The sequence below is a fragment of the Camarhynchus parvulus genome, chromosome 2 (assembly GCF_901933205.1).
Source record: "Camarhynchus parvulus chromosome 2, STF_HiC, whole genome shotgun sequence".
In the NCBI taxonomy this organism is placed as follows: Eukaryota; Metazoa; Chordata; class Aves; order Passeriformes; family Thraupidae; genus Camarhynchus; species Camarhynchus parvulus.
Window position 1 is genome coordinate 114,873,068 of NC_044572.1, and position 17,507 is coordinate 114,890,574.

Genomic DNA, 17,507 nt, shown 5'->3' on the forward strand with positions numbered 1-17,507 from the left:
AGAAATTGTACTGGACACTCAGCATATATAGATTGAATCTATCTGGAAAAAGAATTTGTGTCTTGGATTACCAACACAGAGAACAGCTGCTTTGAAGATGAAGACTTACTGGAGGTGTATGGGAAAATACATCTTGGAGAACAGTCACAGGGAGTACTCAAACATTTTTGAAGGTTTAAAATAGATCCCTAGTCTGCATGTGAGAAATTTGACCGTAGCCTGTAGAGAAGACATTATTAAGTCTTACCTAATATATGAAATTATCAAGGAAAACAAAAAAGAACTATATCAAAACCAGACTCTCAGAAGCTGCAGAAAAACATAATGGTATGCAATAGATGTCTCGAATACAGGCCCCTTTGAGCAGGTAAATCTTGCTTCTCATCCTTAGACCCAGAAAAAGCCTGTGATTAAGGGTTAATAGTTGAACAAAACACCTTCTTCTTTAGGAAAAAGTCCTGTTTGGCTGAGTAAATACACATGAAGTTTCTAACAGTGGGTAAAAATACCATGCGAACCATTAGGTTGAGATACATATTTCAGTGTGAAACAGCTTTATTTTTGTCCTATCCCTAACTGATGATTATGAGGTACATGTCACAAAAACATTACAGCCATCATAAGAACATCTGGAACTTGGTGATTCTTCAAAGAAATCCCTGCTTAACAGAAACTGGCCTGAAATCCACCCTTATGTAAGGGATTTGAGATTCATTGGCATAGTATTGATGCAAGAGGTTAAAGATGCTAACATGCTTGCATGGCCCCTGTTATGATGATACCTGAGTTTTCCATCATCTTGACAATATTTCAGAAAGTGTGCAAGAAAGTGCTAACCATAATTTTTACCAAGGAAACAACATATCTGTTAGAGCAGTAAATTCAAATCACAAGCTAATGTCCCAGGTCTTAAAACAACTTTCCATGATATGGCCTAAGTGAATTTAAACTCTCCATCCTATAAATGTAAGTCCACTTTCAAGTGAAGTTTTGAAGAGAAGTTGGCAGTTATAAGCTTCTTTACTGTTTTGACATTATTTAACCAGAAGATGTGACTGGGGGCATGGTAACAATGATTTTGACACTTTCTGTACAATAAAAGTAGATTTTATAATGTAGCCCTCTCAATGAGCATAGAATATTGCAAAAGAAATGCTGACTTAAATAACCTACGCTAACCTAAATTGTTCATTTTGACAGTCACTCAAGAAACTGATGGTTCAACCATGACTGCTGACCTTCCTCAAGGTTTCTTCTAAATAAGTCAAAGCAAACTTCCAAATATCTAGCAGAATTACAATGCCAAATCAGTGTGCTTCAGAATAACTGTCAACATCTATGACTAAATTAAATTAACCTGCACCAAAGATTAAACATCATCATTCTGAGATGCATAACAGCCCTTGTATTTATAAAGGGAACTGCACCAAAATAACCTTGATAATTTCTATGGACTTGGGAAGGAGGACACAAACATACAGCTCCTTAAAATCAGTGGTCAGCAGTCAGTGTTGGTCCATGGAAACAATGAAAACTCAATATTGTGTTAAATGAAACATCAACCGTTTCAGTTTTAAGATTTCATATCCAAGGCATTGTCAATATTAACTGTAAATCATGGTCTGGAAAAGCAGATCTGTGTTCTGAAGTACCAAATCACCATAGTTATTTAATTGTAGTGGTGTTGGGGATGTTGTTAATTGTTGTCTCAGAATTTCTTTTTTGCCATTAGCAAGAGCATCCAAAGACTGAAATGGTAGCTTGTAGGAAACAACTGCAGTGAAGTTAGGCTTTAAAAGCCAATCATGTTATTCAGATCACTTTCACTGGCAATAAAATAATTACAGTAAAGCAGGAATAATCTCCACAGAAGACTAAATGATGGGGTTACTATAGCTGCTATTTACAAAGTCTTAAAAGATTTTATGTAGCTATTATTCAAATATATGATCCTCTGAAACACTCAGGCTTCCTGAATTGTGTTGAAGTTGCAATGTTTATCCCTGAGTCAGTTATATAAAACTAAACTAACTATTTCTTGTCTCTTCTAATACAAATCCCTGGCAGTATAACTATGGGAATATATGTGTGCTTCAATACACATTTTTTAAATGATTTAACTGGAAAAGAAGATACTGCAAATTGAAAAAACAATACATAGAGGAAGCTGTTAGTTGGGAGACAGACATCACTCTTCAGTATATGCAAAGACAGGCCCGTTTTTTTCCCTGATGTTCACAGATAGGTTTATTGCCATTTAAACTCTCATGAATTCCTCCTTCCCAGCTCCAGGATCACTTAACACACCAGGAAAAGTACATGAGCCAAAATGTGTCTTCAGGGAGGTGTTATGCTGCCCTGAACACTTGACTGTTCCAACATTTAGAATTTATGGTTCTGTCATTACAGAACACATATAAACCTTCAGGATCAGTGAAGTCTTGAGGGTATGTTCAGTCCATTTTAAAAAAAAGGAGCTATTAGTAAATTTTAAATAGTTTTTTATCCTCTGTTTCTCAATGGAGGCTGCTATATGCAAACTACTCCACAGCCTATTCTTAACCTTCCTGGAGTAACTGTGGCTCTAGGAAACGTTTGCATGCTGCCACAATCCATGTGGTTAAAGGAGCTAAATTATTCAGTGAAGTATCTTTTCCATATTCAAATCTTGTCAAAGCCTGCTACTTAAGAAGCAGATTCTCTAAAGCAGACCTTTGCACTCTGGTTCCAGCAGCTCCTCTTTCCTGTGGTGACTAGCAACTCTCTAGAAAAAGGCTCTTTCTCAGATTTGAAATTTCTTATGAGCTTAAGTGATTCTTACAGTCTCCTTACTTCCTTATTTTTCATTTCTCATTCATATCAAAAAGTATTGTACCAGGCTTCCATTCCCCTTTCACAGTTCTATCTTGAGGAAAAAAAGACTGAGAAGCTCTCACTGACCTTGTTCCACTGCTGGAGAAGAGCTCTGGAGAGCTCACATCCCCTTTAATCCAGTGCCTCCGCAAGTTAGCCTTCTTTGATGAGGGATTATGTTTGCCCTTGTACCTCCTTCCTTTCAGCACTGGATCTCTAGTCAAAGTCAAATGTAAGGACCATTACTGTTTGGTGAAGAATTTAAACAGCTCTACTCAAGTCTAAAATCTGGTTTTGCTTCAGCATCTGGGGAAATTTGCCAGGGGCTTACCTGATTTACTTTGACAGATTTAGATGCTTAGTCAGTAGTCTAAGTTCACGACATGCTAAATACACTCTGAGCCATGCTCATCACCTGCAACTGAAATCTGAAGTCCTTGGGCTGATGCTCCTCAGTTACTTTTTAAGGCATTTAATTCACAATGTGCACCTTGGTCTCCTCAATATACTCTCTGTGATGCCAAGTTTATCTTTATTGCAGTACTTACTATTTCGTCCACAAAGAGGCAGCAGTTTGTAAAAAGTATTGTACAAATATTACATATTGCATAAAGTACTGAAAGTACCTGTTATTAAATAGTTTGAAAATTAGATTCAGAATTAATAGAAACACAAAAATCTGGGAATTTTCAAAAGAGTGGGATAAGGAATATATATTTTTTTTCTGACAGAAGAAAAGATTTTCCCATAAACAAAGATAATGAACACGAAAAATTTATGTCATGGATCCTTAATTGCAAACAGCTGCATTTATATATATATCTACACAAAACAGGTTGGGTAGAGAAGTTGTGGGTAATTACTTTAAAATAAGGCTCTTACTGGTCAGTTTGTCACTTCAAGTCTACTTTTCTCTAAAATTCAGCTAGATCACACACATTACTAAGCATCAGCTAGGCATGTGATCCTCTTTTCCAGAAAAGGCAGAGCCCAACTTTTTAATGCAAAAATGTATAGAAATTACTCCAGAACATATGGTCAAATATCTGCTTACTGCAAGTCTGCTATTTAAACCTATTTGATCTATATCTGAGGTGTAGGATAAAATGTTTGCCGGTTTAAGACATTCACAAACTTAGAGCTTGTAAAGCTGAACTACTGAACTATTCCAAACAATGACACAAAAATATGTTCCAAACTGACTTACATAAAATTAATCTTTCCCATTGTTATTACAGCAAAATTTTCATCTAAGAAAGTACATGCAGATAAAATCTTCATTATTTTTTCATAATTTAAATGAAAAGTACTGACAGAAAAATCAACTTATTAAGACAAAATGTGAAAGAAGGAGACACAGAATGAATTGAATATTCAGTAAGCCATCCAGTTAATTTTCAAAAAGATCTCAATTACACTTTTTTCCCAATAAAAGGGGAACAAGAAGTAGGCTTAATTCAGACAAATTAGGCAATAACTTACTAGGAAATGGTAATAAGACTGTGAATCTCTGTATGGCCCCTTTGTTTTGGAAACTGGCTCATTTGTATAATTAATCTGTAGTTATATTTCCTTTTTCTTCTTCCTTTCAGTGTCTAGTGTAATCAACATATTTTTCCAAAGCAGTTGTTTTTATTTTATACATTACATTATACTTAAACTGAGCACTGCATCACTTTCTCCATTTACATTTGCCATAAATATTATCATTGTCCTAAGCCTTTCTATGCATTTTCTCTGCTTCACCAGGCATTATACTAGAGGAATTATACATTTCCATTGCTCTCAATTGAGGCAACAGCTTTAATACATTGATTTGAGTCATCAGGATACAAATATCTTGATTTCTACTAAGCCTAAGTCACATGAATTAGAATAGTGCTGCCATACCTTTCTGGGGAAGTTGTTTTTTTCATTCCTTTCTGTGCCAAGACAAGTTGCATTCCCAAGACATGGCAGAATTTTATTGCATCCCTTCAGCATGGTAAGTCTGATGCAACATGGCAGCACCCCATTTACTGAGTAGATAAAAACCAATTAACTCTGTGTTACACATGAGAGAGGATGAGAGGATGGCTATGGCCTGACTGCTACTGCCGAAAGAATTTATCAAGTATGGTCATGGTCACTCTTTTTTGTCAGGAACAGCTCTACTTTTCCCTTCATGTGGCTGGGTTCATGTGCATGGCAAGAAAAACTATGGAAACTTTCCATATAACTGCTGATTATGGAAAAATTGTTTTAGTCTCTTGCCTGTATACCCCTACTGTCTCTATGAAAGAAAACTACTACAAGGAGTACTAGGAGTAGGCTCCCAATCCCTACAGAACATAAGTCAGCGTGCTGAGTCCACTGTTTTATGGCCTTAGCCAGTTGTTAAATGGCTGATTTCCTAAAAGGAGGAAGTTTGAGGTTTATTTCTGAAACACTAGATTACTTTTCATAATCTGTAGACTACTCTGTGCTCATACTTCCTAAAGTACTATATACTGTGCATTTATTTCCTACAGCACCAAGAAGTTCTGTAAAAGACTGGTCATTTTACCTTTTGAAAACATGGGAAGAAAATACCATGACTGAAATTGTTACCCAGAAAGCCATTTTGTCCATTTTCATGTAATTTTTGATTACAGAACCGAAATGAAAGTCATTCTGAGGAAAATTAAGAAAACAGGATCAAGACACGTAGCAAAGGAAAAAAAAGGTAAATAGAGGTAGGCATTGGAGGACTGTCAACATATGACAGGACAACATTTATGGTGATGAGGGCTTGGCACTGCCACAAATTGCAACCATTTTCTATGCTAAGTAATTATGATGACATGAAAGTTGTGATAACTAAACAAGCTTCACTGTTAAAAAAGATGGAATTGCAGTGGTTATTGATATCATCTGAGTTTAAGTTTTAGCAGACAAGAGCTTCCTTAAGCAAAGACATGGTACAACCATTCTTTCCATTGTGAACTGTGAACAAGAATTGAAAAATCCCATTTTTAACGTGGTAAAGTATAGAACTATAAAAGAGACTGTCTGCCAAAGAGAAATAAGATGAAAATAAACTGTGCCTGGTTTACAGGACAGGTTTTTGGAATGGGCAGAGGCCAATAGGTGTCCAGTTTTAAATGACACCAGGCTTGGCCACGAGGGTGGATCGCCTCTGAGAACACAGGGTATATGGGCTCTCTTTGATTTCCGGCTAGCAAAGGAAGGCCTCCCCTGCCCGGCTCGAAGCCGGGGAGGAGAAAACTGCCCTGGCAGAGGTAGGCCTGACTCCCAGGATGGAAGGGTGTGGTGGGCAGCTCCCCCAGAGACAAGAGAGGGCCCCGAGAAGATATTTGGCAGCAACCCCCAGCTAGAAATGAGAGAGAGAAAAGGTGTGCCTTGAAGTGATATCGGCCTGTGAAGAAAGAGGGAAAGGGGGAGTGAGCAGGAAGGAGCCTGCGGAGTGCAGGAGTTTGTTAACCTTTCTGACAAGAAACCTCACAGAGATTTAACTTCCGAGGGAGATAGTGGATGATAAAAAAAATGAGCAAGGAATGACAGTTAGAGCAGGAGTGAGCGGAAAGAGATGATGGAGTAGTGGTTTGACTCTTTTTGGTACAGCCATAGACAGAACATGCCTCACACAGAGCTGCATAAATGGCTAGAACTGAGAGGGCAGTTTTAGACCCGGCCCCAGGGGGTAGACAAGTATGGGGGGGACAAGAGGTCCCGGATAGAGAAAACTGTGTTTTTTGAACTGGTCAAAGCACCCTTAAAAAGATAACTTGAACTTTTCAGTGGTGAGAGCCTGGGCATGCAAGAAGAGGTACCATCAAGAAGATCCCTCTTAAATGAGTATTTACATGATGATGGAGAGTTAAATTTAGAAGATGTATTAAAATGTAGTGAGAGGAAATGTTTGTAAGTTTATTTTCAAGTGTGTTGGTTGTGTGTGTGTTTTTTTTTTTTTTTATTTAGTTAATAAATCTTTTTCTAGTAGAGTTTTCTATCCTAGTCACATCTCACAAACCCAAAAAGTATATTTTCAGGCATATTGTCAGTGTCAAACAATTTGTCATGGAAATAATTGGAGAGTGAGAAGCTAATGTGAGATGAGATCAAAAAAAATAAAACAAAGATTACTATGAAAGTTAGTAGTAGAATAAGTAGAGGTTTGATGTATTTATTATTTTTTAATAATTTTAAAGTGTGTTAGGTAAATTTTTTACAGTTAATGAGAGCAATATGTCAATTTTAAACAAGCTTGAGGGTGATGCTCTGAGAACACAGGTTAGAAGCAGAGCACTCCTTGGGCTCCTTTGATCCGCCAGCAAAGAGGGGCTCCTCCGCCGGCTGGCGGGGAGGAGAAAACGCCTGCAGAGGTACGACCCCTCAGGATGGAAGGGTGTGGGGGCACCAGGAGGCGTTGGCAGCCCCCAGGAGAGACAGAGGGGAGAGGCCGAGAAGATATAGCAGCAACCCCCAGCTAGAAGATGAGAGAGAGAGAGACGGGTGTGGCTTGAAGTGATATCGCTGTGAAGAAAGAGGGGAAGGGGGAGTGAGCAGGGAAGGATCAGTGCAGGAGTTTGTTAACCCCTTTCTGGACAATGAAGACCTCACAGAGCATTTAGACCTTCCCGGAGGGGAGATGGAGTGGATGATAAAAAAAATGAGCAAGTGAATGACAGTTAGAGCAGTGATGAGGCCGGAAAGAGATGATGGAGTAGTGGTTGTGGATCTTTGGTACAGCCATAGACAAACATGACACAGAGCTCATGCGGAGGATGGCTCAAAGAGTTAGTTTACCCCCCCCCAGGGTAGACAAGTATGGGGGGACAAGAGGTCCCAGAGAGAGAAAACTGTGTTTTAATTAAAAAGAAACCCTTGAAGCGTCTGTTCTTGTCCAGTGGTGAGACGCTGGGCATGCAAGGAAGAGGTCACCAGCCCCAAGAAGGTCCTCTCCTCTTAATACTAGAATTGAGTATTTACAGGTGATGGATGGAGAGTTGAAATTTAGAAGATGTATTAGAAATGTAGTGGGGGGAGGAGGAAATGTTTTGTAAGTTCTTTTCCAAGTGTGTGTGTGGTGTGTGTGTGTGTGTGTTTTTTTTGTTAATAATCTTTTTCAAATACGCTTTCTTATTACACACCAAAGTATATTTTTATGTGCATTGTAGTGTCAAACCATACAGCCTTGAAGCCAGGAAAATTGTTTTTCTGCTGCAGTTTTTGCCATGAAACATAAGAAGAATACTTGACATCCAAAATTTCATACTCCTTTACATCTCATGACCATAGCAACAAGGTGTTCCCAATAAACATGTAGGAATGAACGCCTACACGCATTTGATATCTAAAATGAATGGAAGCTGATGGCTGGGGGATGGTGGGGTGTGTTCCATTGCAGTTCATTCTTTTGGTGTTTTTTTCCCATTCTAGGAGGTACTGTTTACCTTTTGCAAACACTGTATGAATGGAGATATTAAGAGAAAAATTAAGAGAAAAAAGTAAAGACTTGCCCACCTTCTGATCTATGGAATTAAAGACTGCCTAGCCCACAACGGAAGGCTACAATGGCACAGCTCATGTGGGCAATAACAGCTTTGGTGTGACCTTCACAGCCTGAAGCCAAGTGAGGGAAAATTGGGTTGAAACAACCTTAAGATGGCTGGAGTTTTAAAAATAAGTCAAGCAAATTAAGGAAAATACATGCAGAAGCAATGCTGCCCTCTACATCAACAATGGTTGAATATTAAGGGAGCCTACACATGTATTTTTAAAGTAAAACATCCTCTGATGAAAAATATTCATGACAAAGCTTATTCAGTGGAATGCATAATGAAGAAGTACTTAAAAGAGAAATAACTAGTTTCATGCTATCTTGTTTTGTGAAATTTTAAGCAATTTCAATAGAAACTTAAAGCCTTTAACATAATTTTATCTTTGATTTATATACAAACAGTTTTGTTAGAATTACCAGAAATTGCTATTATACCTTTTAGAAAAAAAAATGTAGCGTAGGTTATCTGCTAATATCTTGTTGGAAAAAGATTATTTCTGCAACACTATCTCTAATACATCCTCAGCTCAGATCCTGCAGCAATGCTGCTGACTTCCAGAGTCTTAGACAGTTCCATATTTTCTACATCCATCAAAAAACATCAATAGGGGTGTATGGAAAAGAAAAAAAGTCGTTACTGGTAGAAGAGAAGAAGAAAAGAAATTTAAAATTTTATTTTTAACCATTAAATATATTTGACTAGAAAAGTGTCACCAAGCTTGCCTGCTCCTATTCCTTTTCAAGCAAACCAGTTTCCCTAAAGTTTTCTCACTTCCTGCTGTGGTAAACAGGAAATTTTCATTATTATTTTCACTTCTATGAGCCTGTGTGGGAACTTTAGCTTCCACTTTCTCTTTCTGAAAGCATTGCCAAAACAACTTTTAAAAGACATCTCAAAAAATTGAGAAAAAAAACTGTCTCTTAAGTACAAAAATACTGAAATTTTACCTTGATGGCAGTTTAGGCAGGCTTCTGAATGGATCTCTGACATTGTTTAGCACTACTCCTCCATGCTTTTGTGAATCTTGTTAAACAAGCACATATTTTCAAACGCTCCTGAGAATAATTTTTTAAAAATCAACATATCTTTTCAGTTAGTTTTTTAAGCATTTCAAGGTTATTTCAAGGATCCTATTGTTTTCTCTGTTTTTATGGGAAAAGTGTATTAAAATTTATCACATGGTGTCTTATCAAACTGTTTATTATTACATCAAGGCAGCAAAAAACAAGGTTATTTGCAAGGAAAAACAGGGTGAAATGATAACAGTGGCAAAGACCATTAATAAATAAACAGGGATAAAGTAGAGGTCATGCAAATATTTCCAAGGGAGCAAGAACCTAAAATATGAATACAGTTGGGAACACTAGAACTATACTTTACTGTCTTTAGTCTCAAGATTATATTTTGAAAACAAAAAAATGCTATTAGAACTGAATTTTTCACTTCCAAAAATTACTTATCAATGTAATTGAACTGTAATAAAGCATTCAATAATTACAGTGACTGGACAAATGTGGTATTTTATTTTCAATGTTTAGTCAAGGGCATTTAATTTAAGCTGTTAGTTAAATACTACACTATTGTAAAGGAATGTTTTTAAAAAAACTAATTTCCAAACCTCTTTTTCCACCAGATCAAAAGTACCAATGTAAACTATGCACAAATATCCAGCTGTTAGCTGAAATCTCAGCCAAAGCTGCCTGATCTACGACCTGCAAAACCCAAGCCACACATCACTCATAGACATGGATTTCTACATACTTGACTCAGAAGTTGTCTCCAGTTCACCTTTACAGGCTTAACATGTATTTTAAAATTATCTTTACAAAGGCAGATCTTCATTGAGTTTTAGCTATATTCATCTTCTTGCTCTCTATATTTATTTCCATATGAAGTGGAGTCCCATCCTCAACATTTATAATAAATAAAATATACTGTATATTGCCTTTTTTCTTAATATAATACAAATCTAATCTTGAAATTCACAAATAAGAAAAATTTAACCATACACTTAATGTTCAGAAGAAGTACATGCAGACAAATTAAATGACAGGCACCAGAAAATAACATTTCCTACTCAGCATCTTATAGAAAATTTAACCGTACAACTGAACGATTTAAAAATTTTAAGCTAGACTGAAGTGTGGGTAGAGATATACTTCTAACAGTTAAATGATACTACTCTACAAAATATAATTAAAGGGTTGAATTCAAATGTTATGACAGAGTTCTGCTTTTGTGTTTTAATTTCCATTGAAAAAATCCAGTCTAATGCTTTGCTCTGGAGATGATGTCGAGCTTTGGATGACTCCAAGCCTCTTCCCTAAATAATATTTTTAGTGGTAAGGATCCTGCAAAGCCTAAGGCTTTTCTATAAACCCCAAGTGAGTTTGCTAAGTGGAAAATTCAGGGAAAAAACTGAGTGACACAGAATAAACAGCAAGTTATAGTTTTCCAAAGTGCATCCAGAAACTTTCCCATATTTGCCAGAATATAATCCTGACATAGTCATCACAGTGAAATATTTCATCATGTGATGTAAAATAATTAACAGATGAGCAGCCATGATAACATTAACAAAAAAAAAAAAAGAAAGTAAAGAAAAACACTCCTCTGCAATTCTTCAATACAGAATTACAAATGCTTCTTTTATATCAAATGGCTATTTTTTTTTAATAAGCTAGTCTGACTACATGGTAGCCTTCTATCAAAGTATTAATGCTTAACAAAAGAAGCTATTAATTTCTCTGGAAAAGGTAAATTTAGCAAGTGAGAAGTAAAAAAATGAAAATGAAAAAAGTGAAAATTATTTCAGTAGCTATTTGCATGCCTCTTATTAGTACTTAACATGATATATGGTACACATAACTTGGAGAAAATCAATTTTGCATTAATCTCTAGTTGGAGGTATCTCAGATTTGTAGAACAGTGGATAATATTCAGTAAGTTAGGAACAGTATCTTCTCCAGCAGCAAATTAGCTTGTACTTACCATGGGATAGGATAAGCCACAAATTCTTACATTCTTGCAAGCCTCTACCAAACACTGATTAAATAACTATCCCAAACACTGATTCAAAAACTATCCCAAACACTGATGCAATGATCGTCAGTGATCATCATTGACCCTGAGGTGCTCCACAGAGCAGCTTGGCTGCCTGGCTAACCAGCAGAGGCCTGGTTATCTGTCCACAGTGCAGGTGTTGGCCAAGCTGAGCAGCCACTGAAGTCAGTGGGGCACTGCCCTGCCATGCACGTCACCTGCAAGCTGGTTACTGCCTGGCTCATCAGGCTGCCAAAGCACAAACAGGTAGGGCTGCCTTCCCTCTGAATGGAATCCACCTGTTGGCTCTCAGACAGCTCAGCCGTGATGTCAAAGGCACCTTCCATCTCATTGGGCATTCGGCACTGTGTGTACTTTCCCCCACCAGCAAATCTCAGTTCTACAAAACAGAATTCCTTTTTCTTACCAGATCTCATTCAACCAATGAGGTCAGGCCAATTTGGCTTGTCTAGAAGTCTAGCAGATCACATAATTTGGGAACCACAAGACCAAATCCCATCAGTGAGGTAAACAGAACCATAGAATCATGTACTCATACAATGATAAAATAGTTTGGGTTGGAAAGAACCTTTAAAGACCATTGAGTCCAAAACCCTTGCAATAATTCAACCTAATCAGGTTGCTCAGAGCCCCTCCAGCCAGGGATGGGACTTCTACCATCTCTCTGGGTGATCTTTTCCAGTGCTTCACCAATCTCACACTAAAAAAAATTCTTCCACATATCTAGTCTAAATCTCCCTTCTCTCAGTTTAAACCCCTTTATCCTATCACTACAGTCCTACTAAAAAGTCTGTCACCATCAAACACACTTGAAACTTAACACCCTGGGATGTTGAGGACAGAGTGTCAAGACTTGACCAACCCTCTGAGTAACACCCTTCATGGCTCAATCATGTAAGAATCCCCAGTAGTACTAATGGAGACTTGGAGCATGTCATGAACAAAAACAGAGCTCTGAAGGAAAGGTGAAGGACACATAAGCCCACACAGTTCCACCTCATCCTTCCAGTCACAGAGGAGGCAGCTACAGGAGAGAGCTCCTCCTGAGAGTTGATACCTGTCTGCATGACTGCCCTCACAGAGCGAGCTTTAGCCTTCACAACAACAAGACCCTTTGGGAGAAGCAAGGATGCATGGATGGAGATGGGGTCCAACTGATGAGGTTATCTAGTTTGTTGGTGTGGCTGTGGGATCCAGGATGATTTTGCCTGAAAGCTAATATTGAAAAAATGAAAGCTTAGCTGCTTCTATTCAACAGATGACTCTGACAGCACTAGAACAAGGGAGGGTCCACAAGCAGATTAGGAGGAGCAGAGCTGCCCCATCCCTAGCAGAGCAACCTTTACTTATATTGGATGAGATCTTATCTGCTTATGGCCTGATCTCCTACAGCTTTGTCTCCAGTGGTTGAGGTCACACAAACCCATGCCAACAGCATGGGTTCAGAATGCCAGCTGATGGGCTTAGCTGCTGAGGGAGCACTTGAGACTTGTTTTAGTGTGAATTCTTGATTGGGTTTGACAGCTGACCCCAGCTGCAGTCTTTTCTTCAGCTGAGGTATCCTGCTCCATCCAGATGCCAGATTTCATGATCATTATTAGGGCAGAGACACACAGCGATATGTGAAAACAGAATTTTAACTTTCATAGGAAGCAAGGCAAAAACCTGCTTCTCTGAGAAAACTCATTCTGGCTAGGAATTGTTTATTAACAAAAATGTACATCAAAACTACTTGCAAATAAAATAATAGAGAAATGGCTCTTTTCAGTGGGGAGAGGGTTTTTAAATTAGGACAAAATTTTACATGCCACTTCTCAATGTCCTGTCCTGTCCATGCAAGATCTATTCAATATTGTCATGAACAGCCTGGGTAACAAAATGGCAGAGATAATATGAAAAGAGAAAAAAATCAAGTGTTTTTGCTAAACTGAGTGGCCATGATCAAAATTATTGAAATTTAGCAAGAGGAACAATGTTAATAGCGGAATACCAAATCTATGGATACATTTGAGTAGTAACTGTCTAGAATAGAGATCTAGTATCAAAATTAAATTCAGATGTTGTTTATTAAAAAAAAAACAAACACGTTCAGAGAGGGGCAAGACTGGAGATACTCTTGAGGTGATGGGGCTGGTTAGAGACACGTGAGAAATGCTGTTTTGGGCTCTACACTTAATAAATAGTGTTGAGAAATTAGGAAAAGTACAGAGAAGGCAAACTTCTGACAATGGCAAACATCTGAGAATTTTTCATGTGGAAAAGGTAGATATGTTTAGAATATATAAAGGATTTCTAGTGTTGTTTGGGGGGGGGGGGGAGCTTGCACATCCACAGCAGACAAGTTTTTTTTATTTTTTAAAAAAAGCTTCATTTTGGGTTTCAGATGAAATATGACAACAGGATTTGGCATAATAAGCTTTATTAAAAGCTTTTACAAGTAAGTTGGATGCACACCTGTTAGAAGCCATGCAGGTCAATGTTGTCCAAGCTGTTGACCACAAATAAAATCCTCTATAAAGTTAAAAGACAGACACCTTTTACTCCCATTCTACCAGACAGCCAGAAGGGGAGTAAACTGTCAGTTTATATGAAGAATGTGCCAATGGCTCTTGAACAGTACCCCCAGCACACAAACAGCTGAGCTGAGGGGAATCCCAAAGCATCACCAGCATGACCTGACTGGAGTGTCCTGCCACATTTACCCATGCCAGGCATCTGGTGTAGCCTCAGTATGGATGTGATACGTGAGCCAGGCTGCCTTTGACTGCTCCAGGTCCAAAGGTCAGGGTACACCAGACACCTCATGAAGCAGCTGAGACTATGGAAGACCTTGAAGCCTCTTCCAGCTCACCAATCTCATGTGAACCCTAAGAAATAAAGTCCTAAACACCAGCTGTGAATTTAGGTTACTCCCCTGGCTCATTGCTTTCAGTTCAGTGAGGAAAGACAGAAACAGAAAGGGAAAAACGCCTTTCAGGCCAGAACTCGTGATGAAGATACATGGATACTTCTACCCAACAGCTCATCGTTGGCTATTCTGAGGGTTTATGCTTTGGGCCTCTCAGTTTAGGAAGGATATTGAGGCGCTGGAGCTGGTCCAAGGAAGGGCAATGAATCTGGACTACCAATCCCGTGAGGAGCAGCTGAGGGAGCTGGGGTTTAGTCTGGACAAAAAGAGGCTCGGAGGTGACATTACTCTTTACAACTCCCTGGAAGGAGGCTACAATCAGCTGAGGGTCGGCTGCTTCTCCCAGGCGACCAGCGACAGTGTGACAGGACACAGTGTCAAACTGCACCAGGGGAGATTTAGGTTGGAGATCAGGAAGAACTTTTTCACGGAAAGGGTGCTTAGACACTGGGATGGGCTGCCAAAGGAAGTGGTGGAGTCACCGTCCCTGGTAAGGAAAGACTGGATGTGGCACTCAGTGCCCCGATCTAGTTGACATGGTGGTGTTTGGTCACGGGTAGGGCTCGATGGCCCCACAGATCTTTCCCAGCCTGAAGGGCTCGGCACTCAGGGACAGCAGCTCCCCGAAGCCCCCGGCCCTGAGCCACCGCCCTCAGTCCGGCGGGGCGGGGGCCGACGCTCCGCCCCGCGCGCGGCGGGAGGCGGCCTCGCGCCTCAGCATTTCCGGGTCGGAGGCGGGGCGGCGTGAGGGGGCGGGCACTGACGTCGCCGGAGGGTCCGGGGGCCGCTCGGCGCCTGTTTATTGTTCTCGCCGCCGCCGCCGCGTTCTGGCTTTCCCGGCGCCTGCGGGGCCGCGGTGGGAGGGAGCGAGGGAGGGCGGACAGCAGGACCGGGCGAGCAGAGCCCCTCCGCCAGCGGCGGCGCGGGGCCGGAGGTAGGAGGGAGCGAGCGGGCGGAGGCGCCTCCCGGGGGCCGTTAACCCGTTTCCGCCTCTCCGCAGCGCGAGCCCGGGCGGCGAGCGCGCGCGTCACGCCGGAGCGAGAGCGGGACAGCCCGGGAGCGGCAGCCCGGGAGCGGCCATGGCCTACGCGTACCTCTTCAAGTACATCATCATCGGAGACACAGGTGGGTGAGCCCGGCCCGGGCCGCGCCGGAGCGGGGCGGGAGACGGAGGGGAAGGCCCGGCTCCCCGCGCCCATTTCCGCAGTGTTGGCAGTGCCGCCGACGTGGTGGCTCCGCGCGAGGAAGAGGCGGTGTCTCCCCCCCGCCTCTGCGCCGGGCCCCGCCCGCGGCCTCGGCCTTGTCTCCCGGCGGCCTTGGGCCGCTGGCAGCCGCCTCCGGGCCTGGCTGACGGGCCGCGGGGCAGCTCGGGCTGTGTCACGGCCTTGGCTGCGGCGGCAGAGAGGGCCAGCCGAGAGGGAGAAGGCACTGTCACAACGAAACCTAGACCTGGGGAGTGCCCGTGGTTTGCAGCCTTGTGTTAGCGAGGCCACACTCCTCTCCGCAGTTTTGTGATGAGTTTGTCTCATTGCTGCGAGTTACCTTCAGCTCGGGCTGCAAGGATGCTCTTTCCAGTCTCGGCTGGAGCTGCTGTAACAAACTGTGTGAAGACACGCTATCAAAAGAGACTTAAAAGCCCTGACTCTTCCAGTCTAATTTAAAGGGAACTCTTTTTTATGTGTATATATGTACACACACCACTGCTTTTCCAGATGTTTCTTGTCACTTTTTAAAAACATATTGACTCAGAATGTCAAGGGATTGGACTGGGGCTTAAAGATGATCTAGTCACAACCCTCCCCCGTATGGGCAGGAACACCTTCCACTGGACCACATTGCTCAAGGCCCCATCCAACCTAGCCTTGAACATTTCTCACAAATTTGCTCCATTTTATTTGTTACTGGCTGCTGTGCGATAAATAACAGTGCTTATAAATGCTGTTGGCAGAGCCATATGCTGATAGGAATTGCTGCTTGAAGCCCCTTTGCCAATGTTTTATGCTTCTTCAGCCTAGTATGGATGGGAGTAGCATACTTTGATCAAACTATTGTCAGGACAAAGTAGCTAACTTAGTTAACCATTGTGCCTGTGTATTGTGTGTTTTCCTTGTTGTTTTCCTCATACCTGTCTAAATGCCTTCTCTAATAAGTTTGATGACACACCTGTTTTTTTAGGTGCTATTCTGAGGGCGCCTTCATACTTCATACCTATGAACCAAATTATCTGTTGGTGGAGTATAATTATACATTGTAGTTGCATTACACATGAGGTTGTTAAATGCACTGGGTGCAATTACTATGTGACTTTTTTCTGCTTTTTAAGTGTACATTTAAAATATATCGCAGCTATAAATGACCATGTTGGAAGCCTTCGGCTGTAGATGATAACTGAAGATTCTGATTTTTGTGGAGTGTTTACTTGAGTGACAGTTCATCAAGCCAGGACAGGAGGACAGGATATTACCTGTGCAAATTCAGGAGAAGTAAGAAGAGGTTTGTCAGGCTGGGGTGATGCAAGGTGGTAGTGCACAGTTCAGAATGACAGTTCAGAACAGGTAGCCAATTCTGGTGCATCTCTAAAAACTGTAGTCACTAAAGTGGTAGACAGCAGCTTACAGTTGTTTTGGTATATTGATTGTATACTGATTAAATTTTTACAAAGAAATATCCTCAGTGTAAGGGTCTGTACTTCACTCTTTAATTTGTGTTGCTTGAAGTGTGAAATACAGAACGGATGTGTCATTTCTGAAGTTGTTGCAGCTGCTTAAGAGCCAAATATCAGAAGAGTAAGAAAAAGGAAACAGAGAGGAAAACGACTCACAGTTTTGCTGTTGGCTTTTTGGTTATTTTTTTTTTAATTCTTGTGGCTTGTATTCTTGAGTTGCTACAGGAAGCTAATTAAAGCTACTGCAACGATTATTTTTGAAGTGAATTGAATATGTCAATAGTGGTAAGTTGGTTTTGCTTTTATTTAGATCTCCTGTGAGCCTTTTAAGTATTCTAATGGGCTAGTACTGAAGAGCCAATATATGTTGTGCACAGTTGCCAAGATGATGGTGGTCGTCTGGGTATTACTGCTCTTCCTCAGATGAAGGCAATTGAACCCAAAGTTCTGACAGTGGAAATTAAGAGTGGATGGT

The 17,507-nt window shown here is 40.6% G+C and overlaps 1 protein-coding gene across 1 annotated transcript in view; it reads left to right on the forward strand.

Moving 5' to 3' along the window:
• The first annotated feature begins 15,121 nt into the window (after positions 1-15,121).
• RAB2A (RAB2A, member RAS oncogene family) overlaps positions 15,122-17,507 on the forward strand; it is a 43,165-nt gene continuing 40,779 nt past the window's right edge. The window contains exon 1 of the mRNA XM_030967307.1: positions 15,122-15,492. Coding sequence (XP_030823167.1) covers positions 15,447-15,492 — 46 coding nt within the window. The 5' untranslated portion in view covers positions 15,122-15,446. The remainder of the gene's footprint in view (positions 15,493-17,507) is intronic.